This window comes from Stegodyphus dumicola, chromosome 5 (genome assembly GCF_044657685.1).
Source record: "Stegodyphus dumicola isolate Sdum_Otavi_A_Nest chromosome 5, ASM4465768v1".
Lineage (NCBI taxonomy): Eukaryota > Metazoa > Arthropoda > Arachnida > Araneae > Eresidae > Stegodyphus > Stegodyphus dumicola.
In genome coordinates, this window is record NC_140772.1 from 138,344,774 (window position 1) to 138,367,371 (window position 22,598).

The following is a 22,598-nucleotide window of genomic DNA, read 5'->3' on the forward strand; positions in this document are numbered from 1 at the left end:
TGTTTTCATTTCTTAAGCAGACCAACTGATTATTCTAAACCAGAGTTTCTCAACCGCCAATCCACAAACTCTGTTCACTAGTCCGTACCAATCCGCAATAAAACACAAATATTTTACCAGTGCTACGAGTAAATCAGGTTGAGAAACACTGTTTAATGTCAATATTCCACTTAACTATTGAAGAACTAGAGACAAAAAATTAAAGTTTGGTGTGCATATGTTCAGTGTTTTGATCAACTTACAAAATAAGCTTAAGTCTTAATTATGATGAGATTTTTTTTTGGGGGGGGGGGGCTTTGAAGTTCATCAGCATTTAAACTATTAGACAATGCAGAATATCAAAGATTATTAAAACTAAATAATTTCTTTTTTCAACAATTACATTTTAGAATACTTCGATGAAAATTTTATCAAATTGTCAATTCTAAATATATTAAGTAATTTATTTCCAATATACCAGAAATTTATGCCTCTTTTGATGAAGGAACATTAATTAAAAAAAAAAAAAAAATACGAGATCCAAAATGTTAGGTAACAAATGACATTGAATTTTAAAAATGCTTATTATAAATGTATGAATATTTTCAATTCCTATAACATCAGCATATTGTGAAAGAATTTGCAGTGTCATGTCAACTAAATGGTGAAATTAACAAGATAAGTGTTCGGTTAAATTTATAAAAATAAATTATTTATATATTTTAATTTGAAAGAAATTTGTTCAGAATTTGCCAAAAAAGTAAAACACTATTCAGATTTCCTCAAGTCTGTCGAAAATCAGATCAAATGTAATTTTAAAAATTAGAAGTTTATTTTAGTTTTAAAAATTTCAAATTTTTTTAAAGTTTTTCTACTTTTGTGAATTAACATTCTTTAATTAAATTCTAATGGCTATTCTAATAATGCATCTTTTTTGTTTAAATGAGTCAATGTATAATTACCCAAATTACTGCCCTAAAAACTTTTTATATTCGTTTTTCAAGCTTTAAAAAATTGTTTATTCTCATAAACATTAATTCTAAAAAGGCATTTCAACAATATGCAATAATAATAATAAAAAGGAATTAATATAAATATATTTTGTAGTGCTCTTTGTTGTGACTTCACAGAGTTGGGAATCCTAATGGAGGTGTTCACATTGCACAGATTTGTTTCTTCAGTGCAATTCCAAACTCTCTGTGCTGTGCAAGTTTAAAAGTTTTTATCCCTCTGTGTGATGACTAGAAATTATCTGTTGCATTCATAGCTGGGATCATGATAACAAACCTTCATATGTATAATTTTCTTAAATGTTCTTAAGATATATAAATTGCATTTTACACTCTCTTCTTATACTGTTATTTTTTATGATGATCTTTTTTATGCATAATATTTACTATATTTTTTCTATAAAGGAATACAAACTATGAAACATAATATAGTGCTTCATTTTATATGTTGTATGTAGGCAAATATACAGAGAAAGATAATCATTAGTTCTTTACCAAATAAAATGCTCGTGATAAGTATTCAAATTAATAACATAATGTCTGCTACCGATGCAGCACACATCTTAAATGATGCATTGACAGCAACTGAGATAATATGGTAACCTATGAATCTTATTAAATCCTCCTTTTTAAAATTACTAATTGTTGCTTTTAGTTGCTACATGTTTTAAAAATCGTTTCCTGTTCTTCTGAGGAGCAGAAATGCTTTATTAATAAGCATAGTTTCCAAATATTGTAGACTGATTTTGATCCTTTTTGCCCTGCCATCAGGGTCTTGTGTCCCAAAATCATTCAATAACTTCTTATAGCTCTGTTTTTCTTTCATAAGGAAAGTGAACATTGATAGTCTCAGGAAGAACAGTATACCTAGACTCTCAAATTTTCTTAATCAGTCCTGGCTTGCCATGTTCTTTTTTTTTCTTTCAAGAAAGAGGCTTTAAATGAATTTGCTTTTCCTGATGAAAATAATCACTTGCAGTAAAATATATAAGCCAATGACTAATTATCAGAGAGTGAGTTATGATTTATTGCTTTTGATTAAAATATTTTAAAGGTCTAATCTAATGTAACAAATAAGAGGTTTCTTCTTGATTTTGGATTAGCCAAAAATCTAAGTTTATTAAAGTGAATAGGAATTCGTATACATAAAAAAAAAAAAAAAAAAAAAAAAAAAAAAACAGTGCATTTATTATTTGTTAATTGTCAATAATAATGTGCTGATTCACATAATTTTGTTTTTCAGAGGCACCTACATTCCAAAAACAATTAGAACCTGTTAAAGTTATTGAAGGTTATCCAGCAAAACTGGAGGCTATACTGTCTGGTTCTCCTCCACCAGAAATTAAATGGTAATGCTCATATCTTCTTCTGTTTATTTTATGTTTTTATTTCAGCAAGTAATGTCTTCCATTTTCATATATCTTCTTAATAAAAATATTTAGACTTTATTTTCTGCATATAACTGAAAGAGAAGAAAATTCAGTTCAAATATCATGTGAAATTTTATTCATATTAATTTATTGAAAGCTTTGAATTTGTAGGAGGTAGGCACAAGGAAGAAAGATGTTCTAAGATAAATAATTTGAAAACATAATAAAATAAAAGTATTCTGAACAAAAAAGATAAAAATATTCAAAACAAAAACACAATGCTTTTGTTTTTTTGTTCAAAAAGTGTCATTTGACACTTTTTGACATAATTTATTGCAGTAATGTCAAAAATTAGTTATTCCGTTTTTAAGGAATAAATCTGTATAATTAAAAAATTTTCATTTTCCTTCTTTCTTATATATGTATAGTTGTGAGTTAAAATATAAGCTGCATAAATTGGCTAACAGGCAGTCAAATATTGTGTGATAATGAGTAGTGGATACTGCTATTCATTATCACATAATATTTGACTGCCTCAGTTGTGGATACTACTACTAACTAGCATCCTGATATTTCTTAAAATTTCTTAGCAAAAAAAAAAAAAAAAAAAAAAAGGTTCATCAGAATATTAATATGAAGCACTAGAGGATGTTAGGAAGAACTTTTGACAGTTTTCTTGAATGTACATAAAAAGCACATATCACGTTAAATTGAAAAGCACTGCAATATTCATTAGGCTGATTTAAAAAACATTTCAGACATTCTAAAATGTGTAGAATTTTCTGGAAATTTTTTAAATGTTTTAAAATGTATATTGAAGCTTATTATAATAAATATCAAACAAAAATTATAGAAAATGTATCTCTTTGTAGTTTCTCTCTCTCTCTCTCTCTTTTTTTTTTTTTTTTTTTTTTTGAATTCAAATTAAGTAATTCTTCGAAGTCACTTCTTAAACGCAATCTTTCAATCATCAAAGCCAATAGAAAGGCAAACATTCATACTCTGCTTGTATATTTTTTGTGCCCATGACTAATGTTTTAAAATTCTTGCTTTTTGAAAGCTATGATTGTCTATGTATGTATTTTATGGTAATACCAATGAAAAAAGAACGGTAACAGAATTGAAAAAAAAAAGTATTTCCAATGAATAATTGTCAGGAGATCTAAATAAACTATAAAAATAATTTACTATTTTTAAGACTAAACAAATTTTTAAAACCTTTAATGCAGGTATAAAACACTATAGTAATTATATTAGCATAAAATTATTATCTTAGATGATCTAAGATTTATTTACCTTAGATGTCACAGAATAATTATAGTATAATTGAATAATTAAACTAACTCTACTTGATTCCTTGCATAAAACTAATAGTCACTGATTTTAAATTTGTAAAATTTTTGTTATATCTCATTTCAACCTTATAATTTCTGATTTTCTGTCCATCAATTATTTAAATCTTAAAATCTTTAATTACTTCTGTTTGTAAATTATTGTTAGATTTCTTCCAGTTTCTTTAAAATATAAATTATGATTAAATCGCTGATTATTTCTCAATTATGTTATTTTTAAGTAATATTTCTAATTTTCACCTTTGCTGCACAATAAATGTAAGAACATAAATTAGTAATATTATTAATAAATATTCTGTAAATTCATTGCAAACTAATTTTTGTTGTCGTTCTTAAAATTCATGGATGTTGCTAAGCAATATTGCTTATACAAATCCTCAGCTTAAGCAGTGGTTTTAAAGACAGAAACTCCAAGAATAATTTTTTTAGGTTATTGAATATGCATGCCAAATTTAGCCCCAATACATTGAACAACATCGAAGTGTTTTTCTAATATATATATGAAACGTTTCACTTTTATTTACATGAGACTGTGTAGTATTTGAATTTTTATTGTTAAAAATTATTATAAATTTGTGATGGATTTCTTAATTATAGCTTTTCTAAAAAAAAATTAAATTCTCTTTTTGAAATAAAATATGACTCTCTTGAAATGAGATATAACAAAAATTTTACAAATTTTAAAACAGTGACTATTAGTTTTATGCAAGGAATCGAGTAGAGTTAGTTTAATTATTCAATTATACTATAATTTTTCTGTGACATTTAAGGTAAATAAATCTTAGATCATCTAAGATAATAATTTTATGCTAATATAATTACTATAGTGTTTTATACCTGCATCAAAGGTTTTAAAAATTTGTTTAGTCTTAAAAATAGTAAATTATTTTTATAGTTTATTTAGATTTCCTGACAATTATTCATTGGAAATACTTTTTTTTTTCAATTAATTCTATTTTCTACAGCTGTTGCTCAAATTATATTTTTCCATTTATACATCTGAGGTTGTTAAAAAATATAAGCATATTAGATGTAAAAGCTTGTTAATGTACTTTTATGCAATTGAGAAACAGAATTAAAATTTTGAAGATTGCTAATAAACTGTTAAAGACATCAGTAAAAATTACCTAACAGGGAAGGAAATATGGTTAAAATTTTGAATATAGCTAATAGAGGAAATTAACTCTTTAATGTGCAAAATAAGTGTATAATAAGTATATTTCATTCGCTTAAAAATAATATTTTTATTTAAAAAATAATTACCATTGTTGCACTAAATATGTGAAAATTTTAGTAGTACTATTTTTACTTTAAATTGATAATAAAAGCTTTACCATTTGCAATCTGTTTAAAATTTAATGCTCTATTCAGCTAGAAGATTTAATTAAGCTAATTAACTTAATCAAAGATATATTTAATTGTGTTTACCATTATTTTTAAAATGTTAGCAAATTGACTTTCAAAATATCATTGAATTTACTGATTATATTTTCAGCCATTCACATTTTTTGTGGTTATTAATTGTTTTGTAATTTTTCATTTTTACTGATTTTTGTATTTAAAATAGTGTATCTGGTTATCAAACCATTGTTATTTTTATTACAATTTAAAAAAATTAATGCACTTTCAAATTCAGTCAGAAATGCCAATCTTGCGCTTGCTGTATGAAAACACAGTACTTTTCAAACATTATTTATAAGGGCATAGACTAAAAGATATTGATCTGTATTTATCTTCGTGTTTTCTTAAAAATAATGAATGAACTTTTCTTTTTAGTCCAAAGGGACAATTTGCCCTGAAGGACTATTGTTTTCTTTTTGCGATTTTGCGTTGGTTCACTATAAATGTCCATTTTACTTTTCAAACTGTTGCCACCAAATGTTAGAGTCCTCCATTATATTTGAAGAAATTGAATAATGAAAAATCTGAATAAATGTATGTATATTTCTCGCAGTGTGATAAAACAACGGTACATAGAGCCATCGAATTTTGAATGACGTAATCCTCCTATGAATATGGGCATGTGGAAGCCCAAATTTGAAATTTGGAATTTGTTTTATTATTGATTTAATATTTTGTAAGACTTTAACGAATTTTTGATTAACAAACTCAAGGATTTCAAAGCGAGCAATGGCAACATTGTACCAAAAAAAAAAAAAAAAAAAAAAAAAAAAAGCATTTTTTATTTCAAGCGCGTGAGACTGTGTATCGGAAATTCTAAAGATATACTCAATTTAAAATTATTTTGCTATATTGCTCTTGAACTGAATTTTATGGTTTAAGTGCGAAGAACATGATATTTAATAAACATATAGGTAACACAAAATGTTAAAAAGAAAATGCCCCTTTGGATGTAATTTAAAATCTGATACATTTTTTTTTTTTGTAGTAGTAGTAGTAGCAGTCTTTTACATTTACCATATAAATCAATAATGTGAAATTTACCTCTTCCTCTAAAAAAAATAAAATAAAATTAAAAAAAAACTTTGGAAAGCAGTGCTTTTATCCAGTTTTCTATTTTCAGTTCACTGTCCAGTTACTTTATTCCACTATGAACATAAAAATTGTAATACTGTATAATTGAAATTTGCCATCCAAAGGCATTCTAATTACTCTTATCTACTTTACAAAAGGAATACATATTTCTATTTATTCAAATTCTTATTCAGAAAGATTTCTTCTTTCATCCAAGAATTTTAAATTAAAATGTATCATGTCTTTTTTTTTAAAACAAAAGAAAGTTTAGCTACTTTTTTTTTAACATTTGTATTAGATTTTCATATGTCCTTTTTGTTTAGAGCCTGTAAGAATTTATCAAACGTTAGTCTCCTGTGTCTGTATAAAGTCTTCAAAATGATCAGTTGAATTTAATATTTCTTCGAATAAAGAATTAATAGTTTATTTTGTGAAATAAAGATAAAATAAAGATCATTTCGTTCTACATATAATTTATTACTGCTTTTATATTATCTTAGCTTTTTCTCAAATGCTGAGAAACTATTACAAAATCTGAGTTCTCTGTGTTTGAGGAAATAGCAAAAAAAGAAGTGTGGTGATATGTTTTAAAGAATTTTTTTTTTTTTTTTTAATTTAAGAATTTGGAAAACTGATGAGCAGAATAAATACCATATTTTTAAAATGCTTTGATTGAAAAATAAATTTTATTCTTCATAATCTTGCTTGAAATTTAGTTATTTTTGTTAACTTGAAATATATGTATAAATTCTTAAATGAAACAATATTTATAGAATAAATACATAATGAAAACAAATTTATGTGTAAAAACAGCAAATAAGCTAGTATACATTGTTAATCAAGTTAATAGGTGATTAAGAACTGTACTGAAATACTGACATTTTTACTAGGCTTAAAGATGGAGAAGAAATAGTTCCTGATAGTATCCATTTGAAAGAAATTAGAAGTCCTGATGGAACAGTTGCTTTGCTTATTGATGATTGCAAACCTGAAGATATTGGGAATTATTCATTGACAGCAAAAAATCCTCTTGGAGAAAATTCAACTAGTGGAACCTTAACTGTATCAGGTATGAAAAACTTAAATAAATGCTTTTTCATATGTATATGTACTTGATCTAACTAATATTTGTGTAACTTAATAAGAAATAATTCTTTATCTTGATCAGTAACGAATCAGTTTCCAAAATGATAAAATTTAAGCCTTTTGCTACTTGTGCAATACTAACTTTAATGCCCTTCAGACTCTATTAGGTAAGTGACTATTTAAGTAAGCTAGCACTCTGTCTATGGGAATAAAACAAAGTACTATAAAGTTTGAAATGAACTTGTGATGATGTGACTTAGAATAATTTATTCCCTTATTAAGTATATAATGCTGATGAGGCTACTTTTTATGGCTTTGTCAAATTCTACATTACCGTACATCGAAGAAAAATGAGCAAAAGATTTTAGATTGAATAAGGAGAGATTGGCTATTTTATTTTATGCAAATGATGCTTCTGGGGTTAATAAAACTGGAAATAAAAAAGTCCAGTTCATTTATAGGTCTTGTTGATTTGTTTGTAATTTATGAAGCTCATTCAAATGCTTGAATGAAAGCTATTCAAAGACTGGCTTTTCCCACCACTTTGTACAAACTGTTAGAAATGATTTTGTAAAGCTTGATCTACTGAACAATTCTAAAGCCATTCTACTTTTGGTTAATTATAGAGCATATCTTACAACCTTTGAATTTGTATTATAAACTTTATGGGAACATACCTTCCACGAACTGTAACACTTTTGTCCAGCCTAATGGATCATGGAGTTTTAAAAATGTTAAATATAGCAATATGCTCAAAATTTATTAAACTCTGATTATTGCACTGAGGACATCTTAGTTTATTTCCATATAAAAGGTACAATTTCCATGGCTGTTATTGCTTGATAATGTGCAAATAGTATAATGCAGTAGTTCTCAACTTTTTTGTCTCATGCATACCTTTCACCATAACTAGAAAATCAGTTCCTCCACCACCGCCGGGTCCTTTACAAAACTTGAAAAATACATATATGCATTTATTTAGACATAGTGCAGAAAATGTTTGTAAGTACCAAAACTTGAAGAAAAGTAACTTTTTATATTCATAAACTAAAACTAAACTCAAAACTAAACTCTTCACAACTAAATAAAAGGCTGACCGCATCCTCCTTCCTGAAACTATGAAATTCACTCATGGTTGAAACCCCTGCCATAATGTTACAAAAGGCGTGGTAAAAATCCAAATGTGCCATAAAGCAAAATTCTATCAAAGATGGCAAAAGTACTGATGATCCATAATGATCAATCACCCTGAGTTAGTGGAAATGATTGAAACTCTTCTGTCGAACAATCCATTGATCATATCTTCAGAAAATGAAACTATTGAATTTGTTGAAAATGATAAAATAAACCATTTGTTAAAGAATTAAGTTGTGATATTGTAATGATGATTTCAAAGTAAAAACTAGGTGAGTATGATTAAACAGTGGATACATTTATTTATTAATAAGGTTTGTAGAAACATATTTGTAGAATTGCTAAATGCAAACTTTTTTTCATTCATTAAAACATTTAACATCATAAAAGAAAAATAGTTTTCAGCAACAGGTAATCTGCCACATTTGATAATCTAGCATCGCTAAAATCCTGAGTGTACTGAACTATTGTATTTTGACAGTGTTTTGCATATGTCTAACTTTTGTATATATTAATTGTTTTTTTTTTCATTTCCATAATATCTCCAAGTTCTATAGAATTGAATTCTACACATATGTCTTAAAACCTTTTCAAAAGAAGACTATTTTCCTCTGAACCTTCCTAATTAGACATTTGTTCTTTTTCTACCAAGGTACAAAAATCAATTTTTACCTAATGGTAAGAGTGTCTTTCTTGAGGATTGACACAAATAGTATAAATGTAAAATTTAATATTGAGATTTGAAAATTGTGTGTTTAAAACTATTAGTTTACTTAGTTTTATTTGAGCTTTTGCACATTCCCTGCATATTTCTGCAGCCAAATGTATTATTCTGTTTCATTCTTCCTAGAGGCATATTGTAACCTCTGATGAAATTAAGAGAAAAGTAAAAAGAAGAGTGGAAACAAAGGCATAGAAAATTTTAAAAGGACAACATTTGAAATACAGCTGAGGAAGTAAGCAGGCAATCATCTGCTTATGCTGAAAGTTGTATGCAAAATGATCGGAAGAATTTTTGTAGTTGTAAAAAAAAAAAAAAAAAAAAAAGAAAAGAAAAGAAAAGAAAGAAATTTGCTGACCTAGATCACTATTCAGTGCTTATTATATGCAGATCTAAGTATTTTTGTCTCAGATTTAGGCAGAAACTAAAATGCAAAAGTTGTTTGTGTTAGTGATTGATGACTCCAAATTGTATAAAACAGCACTTTTTATTGATTTTTTTGCTTTTAAAAATTTCAATTATGAATATCTTGCGAATTTATGGAACTTTTTATATTTATTACAGAAAAAGATTATAGACATTTTATTATTAGGATTTTTTGCTCTATAGGAACTTTTAATTGATCATCAGTTGAAGAATAAAATTTGTATAAACCTTCTTGCTCTTAGACCTGAGTTTCATAAAACTCTGTACCTAATTTTGCGAATCATTGTAACTTGAAACGGGTGACAAAAAATAGCATATACAAGTCTTAGCCAACTTTTTTTTTGACTATCCTGTTTAATACATGCTCATGTTTATACAAAAGATTCATTTAAAAAAAGGGGGGGAGAGAGATTTTGAAATCTAAGTACCATGAAATAGAGATTCTTCTGGGGGGAGCAAAAAAGGTGAAATTATTAAAATAAAAATTGTTATTGCAGGTAAAGATTCATCTGATACTCCAAAATCTTCACCTTGCTTTGTTTCTCCTATTGGAAATTTGTCTGTCAAGGAAGGTGAACCAATACAACTCAAGGCAAAGGTGTCTGGAAATCCTCTCCCAGATATCATCTGGATTGTAAATGATGAGGCATTGCAGCCTTCTGACAATGTTCTGATGACTTTTGATGGTGAAAAGGTGAGTGTGAATGCTAAATATTTAACATATAGTATTTATGTTCAACAGGATGACTCTATATTTGTGACAGCATTTCTGAAAACTAATTTACTTTTTGTAATTTGTTATCTGTATTTTCTGAAACAGGATGTCTTTATTTAGATGTTTTTATTTTATTCATAAATTTAATAGTTTCCTTTCAAATAAAAAATTCTACTACAGTCAAAAGTCGTTAATTCGGACACCCATAATCTGAAATGATCTATAATCCAGACTTCAAAGCTACAAACTTTCTGCGCATGCGTGTAAGACCTTTACGACTGCGAATATACGTGTGCGCATACACAAAATACGTGTACGCATACGCGTTTAATGTATAACGGATGGTATAAGCTCAGCTAAAATTATCTAATTCAGTTAATATTGCAGATTGCGTTGTTCCTTAATCTTTGAATTGGATCCGGCTTATTATTTTTGCGAACTGTTAGAGAAATTTTATAAAAGTAAGCTTGAACTTTCCATTATGTCAAATAGAATTTCCGATATATATTTACTAATATGTAAAGGATCTACAAAGCGAAAGTATGTTTCCATTAAACAAAAAGTGGAATTGCTGCAAAAAATGGATAAAGGCATATCCTTTGTTTATCTAACCATTTCGAAATCTGTTTATCAATTTCACGCTGTTCTGCGGCAGGGAGGGTGGGGACGCCACGGCGCGCAATAAATTGGAAGTTGATCTCTCAGCACTATCCTTATCTTCAGGGCAGATGTTTTTATTTTATTTGGTTTATAATTCCTTACTAAATGTAGTATTTCATCTCGATGTACTCCACCTTTGATATGATTTAAATCAAATTCCTCGTCATTATAATTCGCTTCCAGTAGCGAAGAAAGTGACAAGGTTATTCAAAACGAAAAAATTGTGATTGACAAATTAGTCGGTATTCTCGACACAGCAATTATAGGACTTGAACAGCGGAACTTTGTAACTGAACAAGAAATGATGTCTGTTTATAGAATTAAAGAGTATTATCACATAAAAAACTAAGCAACTTAAACAACTTACATTGAAAGAAATGTTTAATAAAGTAAACAAATAAATATTAAGCTTTTTTTTTTTTTTTTTTTTTTTTTTTTTTTGTGTGTGTGTGTGTGTGTGTGTAAATTTTGATACCCTTTAGATCATAATTGTTCTTTATTTCATAAATTATGGTTTCATATTTTTAATTTTATAATTTCTGCATGCCATCCTACCAGATTTAAACCGATGATCTATAATCCGGAATCGCCGAAGTCCCGACGAGTCCGGATTAACGACTTTTGACTGTATTATAAATAGTAATTAACTTTTACTGTGCCTTCAAGTGAACCTAAGCTGAAAGCTTATTAATTTTCTTTCTTTCTTTTCATTTTTGTCCTGAAATTAGCCAAAGTATATCTTAATAATTTTAATGATTATTATATTTAGTTTTTAATTGGTGAAATGGATTAAGATATGGATTTTAATGTCATTTTTCCTAGGCTATATGTTTACCTGATATGTCATAATCTATGCATAAAAGTATGAGTCCAGAAGATTTATGTATATTTGGTGAATAAAAAGGCAGTATGGTCAACATGATGAATAAAAAGGCTAAAAAGATGTGATTTTACCTCATATATTAGTTTTCTATTCTTATCTCATATTTATTTTATTTGGTGTGTGGAAGGATTTTCAGATGTTTTTAATTAATTACAATAAGGTATCAGTTTGAATTAATAAACTATCAGGATTTTCAATACTAATTTGTACACAATACAGGTGGCATAAATTTAGAGGTAGCAAAATTTTTAGAATTTGAAGAAACACAAGAGCATTAAAACTTTAAGTTTTTATAAAGTAGGCACTAAGCAGTTGATGAGAGGTGGAAACACCATCATTCTGTCACAATAGGTGGTATTGTCTCGCATTCCCGCATATGTAGCATTAGGCAATACATCAAGTAACATAAGATATTGTTGCTATAGTGACTCATAACATAATTTACTTAATTAATACATTATTTCAGATGCTCAAATTACTTTATAGCATAACATACACTTAAAATAATACACAGTACAAATATGCTTTACAAAGACAACACTTTACAAACTTTGCAGAATTTTGCAAATGTATATTGCAGGACATCTAAATTACAGTAGTAGTACCGAGGGCTAAACTTCAAACTGAGTGAATATTAAATTCTTACTCTAGGCAGTGTTCCTATTTAAAAAAAAAACTTGTAATGAGGTTTAGGATTAAATCAGCTCCGGTTTTGCAAGATTGTCGATGATCTGGGGAATCCTTGCTACCAGATGATAATGTTTTACCATAGACTTGCAGTAGGCTTTTGTATTGTTAGTGGGAATTTTAAGATGATATGATGTTTTCTGGTAATTGGGGCAGGTGGTAACATAATGGCCTGAGATACCAGTTTCTGCACAGACATAGACGTCAGTGTTGCTGCTGCGGTGTCTTGTTAAAATATTCAGAAATGGCATCATGCCAAGTAATAAATCTTGGTAACTGCAAGGAAGTGATGTTGTGTTTGTCATCTGCTTGTGTAATATAGTATCATGTATGGTGGCATTGTTCACATTCATCCCACTCTGTCTGCCATTTGATTGTGCCTGTTTCAGTTTTCCCCCCCCCTCCAAGCATAACCAAAGTATTGGTTGTGAATAAGGAATACTTTCTAATGTTGCCTTTTTGGCTAATCATTCAGCATTTGTGTTGCCTTTCAGCTCAGCATGTGCTGACACTTAGAAGAGCATGGTATTAAAATGTGATGCCTCCGTAAGTCTGTCTAGATTTGCGTAACTCTAGGAGATGTGTGGTGATGGTTGAGTCGGGAAAATGGTACCAGCATGCTGTCTGTGTGAATGCTGATATACTGTAAGTTTTGGTGAGTACTGGATAGCTCTGGAAATAGCTACTGCTTTTTCCTAAAATGGAGGTACTGGGCAACAAAATTTGGGCAGTAAAATTTTTAGTACTTATGGAGGCACCTAGCAGTAGAATTTCAGTTTCACAGAGGTTGCATTAGGCAACAAAATGCCTACCGTTAAACCCTGTTTGTGCATATATCTTATTCGTGGTTTATTATAATTGTGCACATATTATGCAGCTATTTGAAGTTTAACACTATTTTTGTTGTTGTTGTTTTGTGGTGTGTGTGTGAGGGAGAGTTTGATATTGCTTTATATCACATATTTCCTTGATAAGTGATTAGGTACTCAACTCTGAAATTTAGTTATATAAATCTACTTTATTCAGTATGCAAAATATTGTAATTATTAATTATGATACTTTCATGAAACATTTCTAAAAACGTTTTATAGTAGCACTTTCTTATTACATGAATTACTTTAAAGTGTTTTGCTAATTTATTCAAATAACAGTTTTATTAAAAAAAAGCTTTTATACATTTAATTAAATATGAAGCATATTCCTAAAAAATTTATAAACATAATTTTCTGCGATTTTAAATTGAAAATTTTTGTATTATCACATGATTCAAGAATGCTCTCAATATTCTTAGCATATGGTTTTATATATATTGTGCAAATTTTATAGGCTATTTTGGAGATTAAAAAATCATCACCTGACCATATAGGAGTTTATAAGTGTAAACTGTCAAATCCAGAAGGTGAAGCAATATCTGAGGGCTCAGTCTCTGTTCAAGAGAAATCAGCACCACATTTTATTCAAAGGCTAAATGACTTTAATGTAAGTTGTAATTTAAAAATGTTTCATTTAATATTTTTAATGTATTGTTAGTTGAGCAATATCTCAGATGAAGTAAAAGTTAATAACATTTCTTTTGTTTATTTGTTCAAATTAGTTGAATATTTTTTTTTTCTATGTTTATCGAAAATGTATAAAAAGGTCTTAAATTGCTATTGTAAATATTGATACTGTTACTGAAAATAGGGATATTTGATATTTTTATTTAACTAGTATTTGCGCAGCCGGGTAAAAATGATAAAATAGATATTATAAAGTACAAAAAGTATATTATTATTTTAATGAGTTTAGCTAGTGTAATTTCACTAAAATATTTAATATTTATAATTAGACATCTCATGATTTGAATGAATTTGCATTTAAATCAATTCAGGTTTAAAAATTTGAAAAAAATATTCTTATGAACTGATGCTTTTAAGTTGCATAGTTACTCAAGTACAGGCAAATTAAATTTGAAATATTCTTTACTGAATGCAACATGTGAAGCATGGAAGATAAGAGTATTTTATTTTAGGCAGTGATGACACATTACTTTTCAATAGCTGAGTTTTTAAATTAAAATTAAAAAATAAATGTCTTACATATTGCCGAATGGCAACAGGCTCACACACTAAAGGTAAAATTATTTAATTTCAAAGAATTTTGCCACTGCTTGGTTTCAAATGACTGAGTTTGTTAGGCAAAAGTTTATTAAATTTATTCAAAATGAAATAAATAAATAAAAAATTCAGACTTCAAGGTGCGCATGTTTGTGTGGAGGACTGTGTATTATAAAATTTTAAATACATGACATTTTTTAAAAATAATTTATCTTTAACTATTATTTTAATCAGAATTTAAAAAATAAGGGAACTAAAACTAATTTTTAACATTTAATGAAGTCATTTCAAATAAATTATGATTAGAAAATCTTTTTAAAGGTAGTATTTCGAATACTTTGAGCCTTATAGAATTTTTCAGAGGTGTTTCCAATTTAAATGCTACATTTTTTTAGCAGGTTATACATTTAATGCAACAATAAGCGAGGTATAAGTACCAATTAGAGTAAATTAACAAATTGCCTCATTCATTAGTAGTGTATTTTTATTATAGCCTCGGAAAAAAAAATAAATAAAATAAAAAAACCTTATTTATGAAAAAATTAAACAGGTGAACTCATCACCTAAAATGCAAAAATAACTTTTACAAAATAACCAAAATATTCCTTAAATGGGAATAAACCTAGCATGATTATAATTAGTGATCAATAAAATCAGATGAAGAAAATATTATTTAATCTTATTCATACATGTATATTTATTTGCTTTTATTGATTAAACATAATCATGTTAGATCTACTTCTATTTAAGGAATATTTTGTTTATTTTGTTAAAAATCTTTTTACATTTTAGGTGGTGAGTTCACCTAATGGTTTTTTTTTTTTTTTTTTTTTTTTTTTTTTTTTTTTATGAATAGGGATTTATTTGTGAGGCAGAAATTTTTTTATTTCTTTTCTTGTATACACAACACATGCATGAACATAAACATATACACATTAGTATATCACCTCAATTAGTATTGCTAGTACTGCTAATGCGAATAAAAATGAAACATAAATAATGTATAAAATTAAATATAAACAGCATATATTTTAATTTTATACTGTCTGCTGAGCAGCAAATTTTATACTGTCTGCTGAGCAGCAAATTTTATACTGTCTGCTGAGCAGTTATGCATTTATAAGCTGAATAAAAATGATACAGTGATGTATATTTGAATTAATCTAGCATTGTAACAAATTTTTACAAGCTGTTTTGAATTTGAAACTAAACTACTTTCTTAACTAAGGCAAATTTCATATAAAGTATATGTGCATGGTTTATATTTGAAAATTTCATACTTATGTAGAAATTTGGGTACTTTTACGTTAAAGCTATATCATATATTTTCAGTGCCATACTGATGTATTTTGACTGGAAATAGCAACTAGAAACATTCTCCAGTACTGTGGCAAAATGCTCTAAAAACCCATTTTTTTTGGGGGGGGGAAGAGAACATGGCCTATCTCTTCTTTTTTTTCTTTCTTTTTGTGAATGAGTTTCCATAAATTTCTACAATTTTATTGCATCTATAAAATGTAAGGTTAGGATAAAATAGCAAGGAATTGGTGTATACCTTTCTCAAATAATTATTCTAATCAATAGTTGTGCTATGATTCATTTGATGCAAGCTTTGGTTTGCAAAACTCTTGCATTTTTATCTGAAATTTTATCGGAGTATCTTCTTTGTTTTTACTCATTATTGCAAAGAATCTTTTTTGTTATGTCTTAATCAATTAAAGTCATTTCATCTGACAGTGAGGAATACCTATTGCATAAAAATAAACTGCTGCATGCTCTTTTACTACTAATCATATTTTTTTAATCTCGATTCCTTCAAAGTGGTATTGTATACTTTCATGTCTTTTTTTATATGAATATGTTATCACAAAGATAATACATTTGATAAATAAATGTTTAAAATGCTGCATTTATGTATACTTGATTATCATTATACTTATTTATTTATTTGAAAATTAACTTAGGGCTTTGTGGATCAACCTCTAAAGTTAACCTGCAAAGTAACTGGATATCCAGAACCAGAAGTTGATTGGTATTTCAATGGAGACCTGATTTCACCTAGTAACTCAAAATACAACTTTAGTAGATTTGGAGATGTTTATACTTTGCATATTCAGCATTGTGAACCTAGTGATACTGGAATTTATGAATGCAAAGCACGAAATTCTGTTGGTGAAGATCATACTATGTCTGCCGTTAACATAAGGTAGAAAATAATATCAAACATTCTTTAAATTCATAAGTACTTAATATGTTTAAAATTTTTATGATACTCCAATTAAATATGTATAAAAAGTCATACAAATTTCTGTAAACTGTTGAATTTAAAATGTTTTTTGTGTGTTTTATGAGTTATTCACTCTGTTTTGATAAATTAAAAAATTTGAATATAGCTTTATTTATAGAGGATATTTTTTCAGCATATGAATTGTATTTATGAGAATTTTAATTAAAAATTTTTAAAACTATTGTTGCATTACTATTATAATCATTTATTGAAATTGTAGTGACAAAGTTCAGAAAGGTGAACCTCCTATGTTCTTGAAAAAGATTGGTGACAATGAAGTTATGGAAGGCATGACTGCAAAATTCACAGCCTGTATCACTGGCATTCCAACTCCTGATGTGAACTGGTGAGAAAATTATTATTATTATTATTATTATTGTATATAATTTTAGTTCAGGAAGCTGTTAAATGCTAAAAGGCATCTATAAACATGTAAAACATCTACAATCTGAAAATGATCTACATGTATCCCATGTATCACTATTTTTTTTTTTTTAATTTACTCTGCGATTTTTATCAGACTTAAGTCACTAGTGATCTGCAACAAGATTTATATATCGCTAAATTAGAGTACAACCAACTGTAACTGCTAAATTTAGCTTTCAGCTGGCATTCAGTCATTTCATAATTATGTGTTTTGGAAAAGTTACTGGAATAATAGGTATACTATAGAGTAAAAGATGTAGTATAGTAAAACTTTATATTAAATAAATTTTGAGAATAACAATCGATGCTGTTATAACTACAGCAATAATTTTACTAAAAGACAAAATCCATGGGTCAGTTTCAGAATGAATTACTACATATTCCAGCATAAAACGTGTGCTTTTAGTACAAAAAATAAGATAGAAATTTATGGGTATGCATTATATGTTAAATATAAAAATGATAGATATAAAAATAAGGAAATGATGAGCATACAGAAGTTAGATTTCTGCATGTACATAAATGCTGTTTATTTAAAAGAAATGACATGTCTTATGAACATAAACATTTTCATTATTGGATAACATAAAAAAATTGCCATATTCATTTTCAGTTATATATTCAGGTACATCATCGAATTTTGTTTCACCTTCACCATCACTAATATTTTGATCCATAAATAAATAATCATCTTCTGTTCCATCTAGATAGTTAGGTATATTACATTTTAAAAATTACTTTTGAATTACGCCGGCTTTAATTTCATTCCATGCTTTTATCCACTCACACACTATTTCTAGGCTAGCAGGACACATTTGGCCTCCGTTTGTAAATGTTTTTCCACCTTTTAATATCCATGTATTCCAAGGTTTTAAAAATTTTCTTTGAATGTTTTATTAATACATGCATTTAAAGGGTGAACTAATGGTATTATTTCACCTCGAATAACTGCCATGTCTGTATCATTCTTTCAATTATTTCTTCCTATTATCTGTTAGACGGGATCCAAATATATCCAAACTAAAAGACTTATATAGTCTAATATATTCAAACTAAAACTAGATTTTTTAAGGCAACAGAATGCTTTTGAGAAATATTTCTTATCTGCAATTTCACACCATTTTCATCCAGCCATCCTTTCTTGTGAATCACCATCTGGGAAATACATTTTGACATCATCTCTCTTTTAAAAATAACCAGGGATTTTAATTTTATACTGTCTGCTGAGCAGCAAAGCACTATGGTGAGATAAGATTTTTCATGGCCTGTTAACTGTTTTTATTACTTTTGCATCAATTTTTTTTATTTTCTGTCATATCAAACATTACTGGAGTTTAATCCATGTTTCCAATATGTACGAGTAAATTATTTTTTTTTCTTTTGTAAATCAATAACATACTCCTGGAAACTTTTGGAACCATTTGTGAATAGTATTTTTTTTTCTCATAGAACTAAATTATTCCATGCCATAAATCGACTACACCAACTCAAAGTTGCTTTGAAGTTTTCATTTTCACTTTTTTATTTCTTTGCTCACTTTAAGGTAATTAAATAATAAATATATGCTGTTTCTTGTTACAATTAATCTATTCTGGTGATTTTCTAAGACCAAATTCACAACATATTCTTCTAGGATAGGTCATTTTGTTATTCCATTATGCAAAGAACATTTATTCTTTGCCATATTAATTATTATCATTTCATTTTTCTTCCATTCACATATGGAGCTTTCCCAGCACCAAACATCATTGCTGCAATATGATTTCCATTTTCTTTCGCCTATTGAATGACTTTGCATTTGAAACCGACTATGTGTTTGTTTCATTTGGCAGGAGAATGTTTGGAACATTTGTTCAAAAGCCTGGGAAAAGTCTTCGAATGAATGACTCAGAAGATAAGAGCATTGTACATGTATTTTTCATATTTCTTTGTAAAGAAAAGAGTGTGCATTATGCACCAAATAACCTAAAAGTTAAAAAATGTAGTTTCAAATTAAAGGTGCACATTATACACCGGAATATGCAGTATGTAATTTTATTCTTAGGATTTATGCTAACGCTTTAGTGATCGAGGACCTACTACATTTTTAAAAAAATAAGACTAACGAGATATAGTAATACAAATTAAAATTATTAAATAATCATTCTTTTTTATATTTTAAAACTATTAGGTGCATACTATAAAAATACGTCACTGTCATGGAATGTTATAAATGCTGTTTCCTGGGATGCAGGTCTCTATTTAAGTGGATGGCAATTATATTCATAAGCACATGACCCTCTTCAAATTTGAGAGTAGTACCATTGAGCATTAACAGTGCTTGTATGTACTGAGAGATTACAAATAGTGACTTTATATGTTGCTTAGAGAAGTGACATCCCCCCCCCAGACTACAAAAGTGTATCACATATTTGTAGGACCTGAAATGTAATTTTAAAGGGGCAGTTCAAGCTTCAAAGTTTTGATTTGGATTTTGTAAAAGCACTGTGCAAATTGTATCTTGCGCTAAAATTTCTCATTAAGCAGCATTCAAGTTACTAAAATTTTATCAGTGCGCATGTTCTCCTCATCCACAGTCATTCATAAAAGAAAAAAATAATTCTACAGGTAAAGTATTAAAAGAATCCGCAAAAGTACAAAATAAAAAATATGTAAATAATGAAAAGGCATTCCAGTTGCATTTGAATTCAGACTCACAGAGAGTTAAGTCATTAATGCACAAAGCATTTACATTGAGGTTTAGAGAATTTATGCACTAGTGTCTGAAGCATTAATTTTTATATAAAGGCATATAAATGCACTTTAAAAGGTAAAAGGTTGTAGGAATAACTTAGTAAGTAAAAAACTTCTGTAGAAAAGTTCTAAAAAAAGCAGTTTCAGCAAGAAATCTTTTCTTATCTCATACTTTCTAACTTTGTTTCTGTTACATGAGACTAGTCTGCTGGCTACTGGATATTTTACAGCATTTGTTTGTAATGTAGGTGTAAAGCCCTGTTTCTATTATAGCAATATGTTTGCAGTGCACATATGTTTCTCCAGTCAGTAAGTAGTAATCTGACACTGACGTTTATCATTTGCAAGGCTTGCAGTCTATGTGATAGATGGAGAGTGATGGTACATTCTATCTGTTAACTTATGCATGCATTTGTACATGTGAGGCTAATCAGGAATATTATATTGCCAATAATAATAAAAAATAATGGTGACAGAAGCAATGATTGTTAGCAAGCAATATATTTCTGAATTACAAATATTCAGTAGTCAAATGAGATGTCTTCATAATCAAAGAAGAAACCAACCATTAGTTCTAAAAATAATGACTAATTCTCTGGTTATTTACATAGACTATCTAACTATGAGGGTACTAGATACTAATATATGCAAATAATTTGGTTCCATATAAATGTAAAAAAGAATTGAGGAGTAAAAAATAGACATCTTCTCCATGAATAACAATACTTTAATATATTATGTCTTTGTTATGTACAAACACTTAATTTCAGACAGACACATATGACTAGCTTAAATTGCTGTTATAAATGTTACATGCCATTTCCAGAATTTTCTTCTCGCTGTAAAATAATATTATTACGCTAATGAAGATCCTTAAAGAACTAATTATGATAGCTTTATAAATATTTTATTTCACAAAATCATTAAATAATTAATTGTAAGTAAATCCTCTGATTTACATATATTTTTTAGAATTTTTTGTTCCGACTCAACTAAAAAGTGCATTTTTAAAATACTCGTTTCCCTGAATATGTATAGAGTTTATTTTAGAAACTAATAACTGTTATAGTTCTCTATTCCACCTAAATCTCATTCCAGTTTATTACAGAAAATAATAAACTACAGTGGAATTTTTCAATGATAGTGTATCAGAGCGAGTTTTTAATTTATCTCTGAGAAATTTTTTAAAATCTTCCTTTAAAATCTTTTTTAAGGAATCTTTAAATAACATAAATTTATTTTCTATTATATAATACTATATATTATCTTCATTTTTGATTTATATAAATGTACATTTATGGGTATTATTATTTCAGGATTATTTATATGTGTTGTAGAGAGCAAAAATTTAACTACTATATCAAAACACTGATGAATCTATTACAAACCTGTGTCTTTATATGTAGTATGTAGTATATAGAGAGAGAGAGATTAAAAGGAAGATGAGGGTTTTGTGTGAAAAAGAGCATATATCTTTATAGGTCAACATTTGTAAAAGGATGCCTAATGAAAATATTAAAAACACTCTTAAAAATGATTGTTTATATTATATGCGTTAGGAACTTAAATAAATTTTCTAATAAGAAATGATTCATGAATGATAATGATGTTTTATGATATAACTTCCCTTGTGATTAATAACTTATTTTTCAAATTAAAAACCTGGATTTCATTTCCATTTGTTGAAAAGTGTGATAAGTATACTATGCAGCAATTTTAAGTCTTTTATTATAGTAGCTCTGTAATTTTAAAGTCTTGGTTATTTTTAAAATATTGAGGTAATAGTCAATTTTTAAAAAAATTGTAGCAACATATTTAAATTTTATTAATATTTAATTTTTCAAATTTAATTATATATTATTTACCAGTATCATAGTTGCTATAAGTGCAGGATTTTTTAACATTTCTTTGTTAAAGAAATTTTGCATTTCTGCCTAATGAGAATGGCAAAATGATGGTAAGAGTGCTACTCAAAGTTGGGACAAGAGTAAGGCAAGTGAGACACTTGCCTCATGTGAATCACTAGAAGGAGCGCCAAATTGGGTATACGGATTTGAAAACTGCTTTAATTATGTTTTTAAATTTGTCAGTTATTATTAGGGTAAATAAACTTCAGCAAATTTAAATTAATAAAACAATAGTAAGAATTGCAAAAAACCTGGAAATTAATGCAATGTACATTCCAATGTTATTTTTTATTTATCAAAAAAGGAATTTTTTAATATTTTCATTTGAAAATTATAACTAATTTATATATAACACTATATAGAAAGACAGTGTTGTTCGAGGGATAGTTTTGATTAGAGTTCAAGAAATCTATATTTTTTTCTTGTCATGTAAGGTCTCCATATTACATATATTTGTTACAGAGTGCCATATTACGTGTTTGTCATATGTACTTTCTATGTTGAAAGCCCTTCCAGAAATTCACAAAAAATATCAGAGCCCATAGTAGTTCCTTTTAACGACCACATGAATGCAATTCCTTGGTAATTTCAAAGTTCTCATTATTAGCTCTTATAAATAATACTAATTGAACAGTATCATTTATATCAGTG

General features: G+C 27.7%; 1 protein-coding gene across 5 annotated transcripts in view; it reads left to right on the top strand.

The window, feature by feature from the left end:
• Window positions 1–22,598, top strand: part of LOC118190192 (protein Obscurin-like) — a 735,887-nt gene that overhangs the window by 612,399 nt on the left and 100,890 nt on the right. For all 5 annotated transcript variants that reach the window (XM_085817109.1, XM_085817110.1, XM_085817106.1 and 2 more), the window contains 6 exons: window positions 2,233–2,338; window positions 7,077–7,255; window positions 10,051–10,247; window positions 13,825–13,977; window positions 16,559–16,800; window positions 17,102–17,227. In XM_085817109.1, the coding sequence (XP_085673235.1) occupies window positions 2,233–2,338; window positions 7,077–7,255; window positions 10,051–10,247; window positions 13,825–13,977; window positions 16,559–16,800; window positions 17,102–17,227 (1,003 nt within the window). The remainder of the gene's footprint in view (window positions 1–2,232; window positions 2,339–7,076; window positions 7,256–10,050; window positions 10,248–13,824; window positions 13,978–16,558; window positions 16,801–17,101; window positions 17,228–22,598) is intronic.